We start from the raw sequence: 8,830 nt of genomic DNA, 5'->3' as shown, positions 1-8,830 counted from the left end.
CTCAAACTCTGCAGATTTTTATCAAATATCACCTTCTAAAGGACATCTTTCCCAATCTTCCTATTTAAAATTGCAACTCACACCCCTCACAGCCCTTCAAACCCCCTTCCCTGCTTTGTTTCTCCCTATTGCACCTATAACCATCACAGGCCAAATCCAGCCTACTGCCTGATTTTGTGAATAAAGTTTTATTGGAACACAGTCATTTACATATTGTATATGTATTATCTATGGCTGCTTTCACATTACAACAGCAGCTTTGGGTAGTTCTGCCAGAGACCTGGCCCTAGTTTTGGCCCACAAAGCCAAAAACATTTACTATCTGGCCCTTTAAGAAAACATTTCCAACCCCTAATCTAGCACATTAGTATTATCACAGGTTACTTATTTATCTTGTTTATTCTATGCACTGCTCCACTAGAATGTACACTCCATGAGAGTATGAATTTTTATATGCTCTGTTCACTAGCTGCCTCTAGAACAGTGCCTGGCATATAGTACCAAACCACGTGCCACTGAGTTGATTGCAACTCATGGCAACCGCATGTGTGTCAGAGTAGAACTGTGCTCCCCTGGGTTTTCAATGGCTGATTTATCAGATGCAGATGGCCAGGCCTCTCTTCCAAGGAGCCTCTGGGGGACTCAAACCTCCAACCTTTCAGTTAGTAGCCGAGCACGTTAACTGTGTGCACCACCCAGGGACTCCAGTACACAGTAGGTGCCCCAAAATACCTGTTGAGTAAGCTCTGGCAAGGAAGAGTGTCTGGAAAGGAAGGTGTCTGAAACTGCTGCTCACTGTTCATTCTGCCTATGTCTGCTCTTCCTTCAGCACCTACGATGATGAGAAGATGAGAAAGGTGGAAGGAGTGACCGAAATCGTGCTCCGCCCCTTCACCCCCTGGCACAGCTGCATCATCTCGCCCTGGCTCCCTGAGGCTCACGTGTAAGCACAGCCTCGCCCCCTTGCCTTGCTAGCTCATAAACTGAAGCCATGGTGAAACTCAACCAGCTAACACATCAAGAACCATTGAAGCTGTGCCTTTGTCCTCGTGAAAGGGACATGGAACCTGAAGGCCACAAAGCCATTTGGCATATAAAAATAACAGAAAGCAGACACAGTGGTTTAGAGCTAAGTGGCAAATCAGCTGGGACTGAGTCATTCCATTTCTTACCAAGCCAGACACTCTAATGTCAAACAGTTTGCAAAGCCTGATAAAATCTGTCTAGAGGCCTCACTGAGCGTGTGCAGAACGGTTCAGCCAGGGCTCAGGGGACACGTTTTTCCCAAGACCCGAGGAGCTATTTCCCAGAGAAGCATGTGTCGTCTCCTGACCCAAAGGCATGAACTCATCATTGCATGGAGTAACAGGGGCTAATCAACCCTCCAAAGAACACTGCTTTCTAAAACCTGCATATCTTGTTTCCCTATGTCTATAAAGAATTCCATGCCCAACTTTTTCTTTTTCACTAGTCAGCACTTTTCATCTGGAACATTTCAGGCACAGACGTATAAACTTTTGACTTAAGACAGGGTTTCTCCACCTTGGTACTATTGGCATTTGGAGCCAGATAATCCTCTGTGGTTTGGGAGGGGGTAGGCACACACTTGTGCATTGTAGGGTGTTCAGCAGCACCTCTGGCCTCTACATACTAGATGCCAGTAGCACCCTCCAACTGTGACAACCAAAAATGTCTCAAGATATTACCAAATGTCCCCTGGAGGCAAAATTGCCACCCTGCCCCAGTTGAGAACACTTCTTTCAGACAATGAAAACAGTACAGTGAATTCTAGACTTCTCTGTCGGATCATCTGTCAAATATTACGGCTGCTAACCAAAAGGTCGGCCGTTTGAATCCACCAGAGCTCCTTGGAAACACTATGGGGCAGTTCTACTCTGTCCTATAGTGTCGCTATGAGTTGGAATCAACTCGATGGCAATGGGTTTTGTTTTGTTTTGTTTTTAAGGTGTGCACAGTGGCAGTGGTGGTAGAATTCTTGCCTTCCATGTGGGAGATCTGGGTTCGATTTCTGGCCAGTGCATCTCATACACAGTCAACACCCGTCTGTCAATGGAGGCTTGCATGCTGCTATGAAGCTGAACAGGTTTCAGCAGAACTTCCTGACTAAGACAGACTGGTAATAAAGGCCTGGTTATCTACTTCCAACAATCAGCCAGTGAAAACCCTATGGATCACAATGATCCAATCCCATTGTGCATGGGGTTCACCATGAGTTTGGAGCCAACTTGACGGAAGCTAACAACAACAATGGTGCACAAAGTAATAATGTACTGTAATCTACTGATTACTCTGTAGATTTAATCTCAGTCAACCCTCTCAGCAGCCCTGTGAAATATGGGTGTATTATAATCCCCATTTTGCAGATAAGGAAGCAGAAGCTCAGAGAGGAGTGCTTGCCTGCCCAAGGTCACGGAGCTCAGCAGGCCAGTGCACTGGGGTTTTAAGCCCAGGTCTGTCTGGCTTCAGAGCCCAAGCTCTCATCACTATACGGTCCACAGAAAGTCTATTCAAAGGTCTCACCTTTAAGGAGATCATATATTTGGAGAGTCATGAACTTCAAGTGTAAAATAATGCAAGAGTGAAATCTTAGGACAAGATAGCAGGCCAAAAAAAAAAAAAAGACCATTAATAAGATCACTAAGCTCACCATCATCATGTATTAATCACACCTGTATGCCTTCATAATATTCCAGCCTTTGATGAGGTCCCTCTTTCCTCCCCTCTCCTTTTGATTGATATTATGATTGGCTTCTTGGGAGACCCATTTGTTCAAGACACTGCAACAGGCAGCCAAAGCTAGATGTTCCTAAAACATCTCCTTGCAAAAACAGACCAGAATTTTTTTGTAATATTCTTTAGAAACACTTGCACTTCCAATAGTATTTCCTGCGAACAAGCCCACTGAAACTGAGTGGCATAGATTAGCAGTTCATAGACTTCAACTTGCATCAAAATCATCTGGGGGGATGCTTAGGATCACTGGATTTCGGGTACTTTTTATAAACACAAAAGTTCACCCTGTCCTGGTGAAAAGGGAGGACTCTACCCTATAACAGGGAGCCCCTGGGTAGCACAGATGGTTAAGTGCCCGACTACTAACCAAAAGGTTGGTGGTTTGAACCTACTCAGAGGCACTCTGGAAGAAAAGCCTCGCAATTTGCTTGTGAAAGGTCACAGCCTTGAAAATCCTATAAAGCAGTTCTACTCTGCACACGTGGGGTTTGCCATGAGTCAATATCAACTCGATGGCCAACTGGTACAGGTATCCTATAACAAGAAATGACAACATCAACATTGTAGTTAAGAGCATGGACTTGGGAGAAGACTGCCTGGGCTCAGGTTCCAGCTCCGTTGTTTGCGGGCTTTTGTGAACTTGGACAAGTTAAAAAGCCTTCTGTGCCTCAGTTCCCTCTTTTGTAAAATGGGGTAAGAATAGTATCTTCCTCCCAGGGTTGTTATAAGGATGAAATTAGTCAATAATTAATAAAGACATAGAGCACTTAAAATAGTGTCTGGCACAGAGTAAGTACTCTACGGGAAGGGTTCACTATTTTTATGTTGTTGTGACTATTTCTCAGTTTCCCAGTGGTTCTGCACCTGGGGATTGTGCCCAAGTCATTAGCTCAGGGAAATGTCCAATCCAAACCAATTCATTCCTGGCATCTTGCTTTGAGTCACCAGAAACCTACTGAGCCTATGCTGTGCCAGGCTAGCTTGGCCATGTTGCTGTCACTGTGCTAATAAGCACCTCACTTCACCCTCACCATAATCCTATGACGTTGTGAAAGACACAGGGAGATGCCTGCTCTTGTGTTTCACAATTTAGAGCCACTCCAGGCACAGAGTACCCTGTGTTGAAGAAGACTCTGCAGATGGCAGGCTCATGGGCCAAAGAGACAAGTAAACAGGCAGTTGCTAAGAAGCAGGGACCCAAACTGTGGAGACAAGGTGACACTTTGTAGGCACCGGGGAAGCCAAGATGATCTGTAACCTCCTTGAAGAGTGACTTGATTCCTAGAGGAACCAAGAAAGGCTTCCAAGTAGATGAACTGAGACCCATCCAATGAGAGGCAGAGAAGGAGGAAGAAGAGGAATATGTATCAGGAGCAAAGAACAGTGCCAAGCACCTCACTTCACCCTCACTCTAATCCTCTGAGAGAAGTGCTACAATTACCATCATTTTACAGATGAGAAAACTGAGGCTCGGAGAAGTAATTTGACCAAGACCACATAGCTAGTAAACGGCAAAACCAGGATTTTTACCCAGGCAGTGCAAAGGGAGTGTGTGGTAAGCTTGAGCAACAGAGCAGAATTTCTCAGGCTGCAGACGGTAGCAACGGAGCAATGAGAGGTTGAAGAAGTAGATGGAGTCTCACGTGTGATGGAGTTTGATGATTTTAAGGAAGGGAGGGATAAAAACCAAACCCATTCCCATCGAGTCGATTCCAACTCATAGCAACCCTATAGAACAGAGTAGAACTGCCCCATAGGGTTTACAAGGAGTGGTTGATGGATTCAGACTGCTGACCTTTTGGTTAGCAATCGTAGCTCTTAACCACTGCACCACCAGGGCTCCAAAGGAGGGACAGGGTCAGGTTTGTGTCTGTTCTTGTCACCTGCAGAAATGAATCAGATGCTCATGCGTCCCATGTCACCGAGTAGACCCCATCTCACCAGCTGACTCCCTTTGTTTAATATCCTCTCCCCCTGTCACCCCCTACTCGACATGTCCCAAAGCCCTGGGCTGGAGTGACTCTAGACTGTCAAACACAAGAGCTGGCATTTCCCTGGGTCTTTCACAACATCATAGGGTTATGGTGAGGGTGAAGTCAGGCGCTTATTAGCACAGTGCCAGGCACATGGCAAGGCTAGCTGCTCCTCCTGGCTAAATCCTGGACATGACCATGGGACCAGAGCTGCCAAATGCAGTTACCAGTAGGGGCAAAGATGTTGCTGAGGGGGAAGAGAGACACAAGAACTGGAAGGGCTGTGGACGTACAGGTCCTTCAAATTAGAAGTAAAAGAACAGTAAACCAGTTGCTGTCCAGTCAATTCCGACTCATGGTGACCTCATGTGCTGTCAGAGCAGTACTGTGCTCCACAGTATTTTCCAAACCAAAATCAAACTCATTGCCATCGAGTCAATTCCGACTCATAGAGACCCTATAAGACAGAGTAGAACTGCTCCATAAGGTTTCCAAGGAGCAGCTGGTAAATTCTACCTGCCAACCTTTTGGATAACAGCCAAGCTCCAGGATTTTCAAGGACTTATTTTTTGGAAGTATATTGCCAGGGCTTTCTTCCAAAGTGCCTCTGGGTGGACTTGAAAACTTCCACCTTTCAGTTAGCAGTTGAGCTCATTAACTGTTTGCACTATCCTGAGACTCCAAGAGAATACTCGATGCTTAGTAAGTACTTATGGAAGGAAGGAAGGAGTTTCAAAGAAGACAAAGAGAGCTGCTGACTTCTAGTCTTCCTAAGACCTGGCAGACACAGCCACCACCACCACCCCCGTACATGGGGGAAGAAGGGGGAAGTGCCCCTTCTAGCGAAGTAAAAAACGATGCCTCTCAGGGATGCCACGGGGTGACCCTGGTCAGCTCCATACTTGAGCCCCTGGGCTCGGACCCACCTGCTGAGGTGGTGCTTTCCTGGAAACTAGGAGGATGCATTCTTTCCTGCCCTGTGAGCATCAGGCCCAGGAACCCTGGGGAGTATTGATCAAGGCAGTACTCAGTTTCAGAGAAGAGCAATTACACAGGTCTTAATGGAGGCAATTCGCCCATTAGTCTAAGAGGAGAAATCACTGGGGTGGGGGTGGAGGGCTGGTCAAGACTCCACCTTGTTTCCAGGAAAAATCTGGGCAGGAGGTTAACCCTCTCTTGACCTCACTCTCAGGGTGACCTCATTTGCTGTGTTGGCTTCATGGGCACCATGAGAGAGTGGCCTCTGGGGATAAACAGACTCAGGTTCAAATCCTCATCGATCATCTAGCAGTGTGACCTTGGGCAATTCACTTCAACTCTCTGAGCCTCAATTCTCTCACCTGTAGAGAGGTAATAATGATACTCTCCTTATACAGTTGTCCTGAGCATTAAATGCGATATTCAGATCCTATCTCTGTCATCAACAAGCTGTGTGGCCTTGAGTAAGTGACTGTACCTCTCTGAGCCTCAGTTTCTTCTTCTCTAAAATGTGGATAGTATTTCTTACCCCAGCAGGTTCTTGGGAGAGTTGAATAATGTGTGGAAAGTGCCCAAGTTGATGCATGGCTCATTGCAAGTGCTTAACATGGGGTGCCTGAAAGTCAGAAAATATGGCTTACACTTGTTTTTAAACAGAACATTAGTTACATTTTCAAATAACATGCTCAATATATTTTTCTTCAACATCCAGCTATACTTTCATGGCGATGGTCATATAAATTTAAAATAGCAGGTCCAACTGCTAATCTGGGTGTAGGGGGAAGCACAATAAACACACTAGTTTCCCTGTGACTCCAGACTTTCAGAACACTCTGTAGTGTCAGTCTGTTGTACTTTTATCAGATTAACAATTAGACACCCTACAGGGTATTAATTTCCTTCAATCCTCTCATTTGCCGGAGTCAAGAACCTCTAGCTGGGGCAGCCCTCTGTTGTCCCTTCCCCCTACACACACAAACTCCAGGTAACTGGCATAGGATCCTCTGGTTTCAAATCCCAGCTCTGCCATCTACTTGCCCAATTTCCTTAACTCCTCTGAACCTCCGATTCCTAATCTGTAAAATGGGACTAATGAACCCCTCGTGGAGCCATTGTAAAGGTTTAATGAGACAACGTATGCAAAATACTTACACAATGTCTGGAACGTGGCAATAGCTCTGTAACCAGGAGCCAGCACAACTACTACCTCTCTTGCTACTATTGTTCTGACAGGATCCCTCTGCGCTCCATTTGTCTTTGCAGCGAACCCCTCTTCCGCCAGCTCTGTGCGCTCCACTGGCTCCTGGAGGCCCTGACCATTGACCACACCCACCATACCATGAAGCCCGTGATCACCTGCTGGAATCCAAAGTATGCCTCAGCCCTACAACCCGCCATAAACTAGCAATGGATTAGGCAGTGGAGGAGGGGACCCCTATACATTTTTCTCTCCTACTGCTGTTTTTGGTGGTACGTTGGTTTAGGAGTTCTTCTAATACGCTCTGGGGGATCCGAACAATGACATGCTGGAGCCAGCTCATAGGCTGGTGAGAGCCAATTGTAGGCATCTCTTCAGCTTTTTGTCCAGTGACATCACCTTAGTAGCTTGAAATCAGCGGCAGTGGGAATATTTACACCACAGAAATCAGCAAGCTGCAAATCAGTTTTTTTGGTTTTTTGTTTTTTAATGGTGAGTCAGTTGTTAAACATTTACCAGCACACTGCTAGATCCACAGCTAGATTTCTCTCTAATTCTCTTCTTGAAAGTGTTTCCCCATGCCCTTTTTCGTTTGCTCCTCTTCTTTTCCTCCATTCTCCTTTTTCTCCCCCTCCCTGTTCCCCTTGTCCTTTTTACTGTTCCTGTTTCTATCCTCTCTCCCAAGGTTCGTTATTTGTTTTAAATCTATAATGGTGACTATCTCTCTACTGGAGTTCCTGGGTGGTGCAAATGGTTAACACGCTAAGCTACTGACTGAAAGACTGGATGTTCGAGCCCACCCAGACAGGCCTTGGAAGAAAGGCCTGGCAGTTTACTTCCGTCAGATTTCAGTGCTTTGAAAACCCTATAGGTCATAGTTCTACTCTGACACACGAGGTCGCCATGAGTGGGATCAACGACAACTGTTTGGTTTGTTTTTTTCTTTATTGGTCTTTTCACTTGGACCCAAAGGAGTACTCAAGTGCTCAGGTCTCTGAAGTCTGTGCGGCAGCTGGGTTTGCCCAGGCAGAAGCTCTAGAACTTGGTGCTAAGCCAAGGAAAGTATTGTGTATGTCCCAATCAGAAGGGAGGACTCAAGAAAAAGCCTGAGGTCACTGCTGCAGAAACAGACAGATCAAGGACAGGCACGCTTGTACAGACACTGGTTCTCTAAGAAGGGAGATCGAACTGACTACAATAAAGGGACAGAACAGGTAAACAACCCAGAACTGAGGAATTGGAATTGCTTTGGAATGTTGTTCCCCATTCCAAATGCTAACACTTCTCATCCCCACCCCCAATACACCGATTTTGGCGCTCTCTCCCAGCCCTGCCTCCCAGGTGAGTTCAGTCTTCTTCCTCTTCCAAAATCCTAAATCTTAATCCCCTCCTCCTGCGGACAGTTACCACCCACCCTCCAAAATCCTGACTGATACATCACTTGTACCAGTGCCCAAACTAACCTCAAAAGCAACCAGAAATATGAATCATGCATCCAATGACAGACCACTGACTCCAACTGATGAAGTGTTTTCAATTGGGATAAATTTAAAACTACTTTGCTTGGATGCCTTGGTTTACAACCTGTATTTTTTTTTTTCAACAGCATAAATCCTTTTTTTTTTTTTAATCGTAACCGCAGTAACATAAAATAGATGTTTCTAAACAGAGCATCTGTACAAAGCAGGAGGTTGGGGGGCCTGGAGCCCCTCCAACTTGATTGCATCCCCACCATGACCTAGTTATGTCCCAAATATCCTTACGGTTCCCAGAATTTGTTTTAAAATCACAACCTTAAGACATTTCCCCTGACTTCTTTTTTAAAAAAGACTGCTCAAATAATGATTAAATACAATTTCAAACATTCAGAGGCTGATTTTTCAGAAGTAGATCACCAAGCCTTTCTTCCAATGCACCTAGAGGAAAT

General features: G+C 45.6%; 1 protein-coding gene across 1 annotated transcript in view; it reads left to right on the top strand.

Moving 5' to 3' along the window:
* Positions 1–8,830, top strand: part of CCDC60 (coiled-coil domain containing 60) — a 239,248-nt gene that overhangs the window by 178,131 nt on the left and 52,287 nt on the right. Inside the window, exons 4-5 of the mRNA XM_004379117.1 lie at positions 830–943; positions 6,969–7,076. Coding sequence (XP_004379174.1) covers positions 830–943; positions 6,969–7,076 — 222 coding nt within the window. The remainder of the gene's footprint in view (positions 1–829; positions 944–6,968; positions 7,077–8,830) is intronic.

This window comes from Trichechus manatus, unplaced genomic scaffold (assembly GCF_000243295.1).
Source record: "Trichechus manatus latirostris isolate Lorelei unplaced genomic scaffold, TriManLat1.0 scaffold00061, whole genome shotgun sequence".
Taxonomy (NCBI): domain Eukaryota; kingdom Metazoa; phylum Chordata; class Mammalia; order Sirenia; family Trichechidae; genus Trichechus; species Trichechus manatus.
Note: the sequence above shows the minus strand (reverse complement) of the source record. Positions and strands in the feature narration are given on the sequence as shown.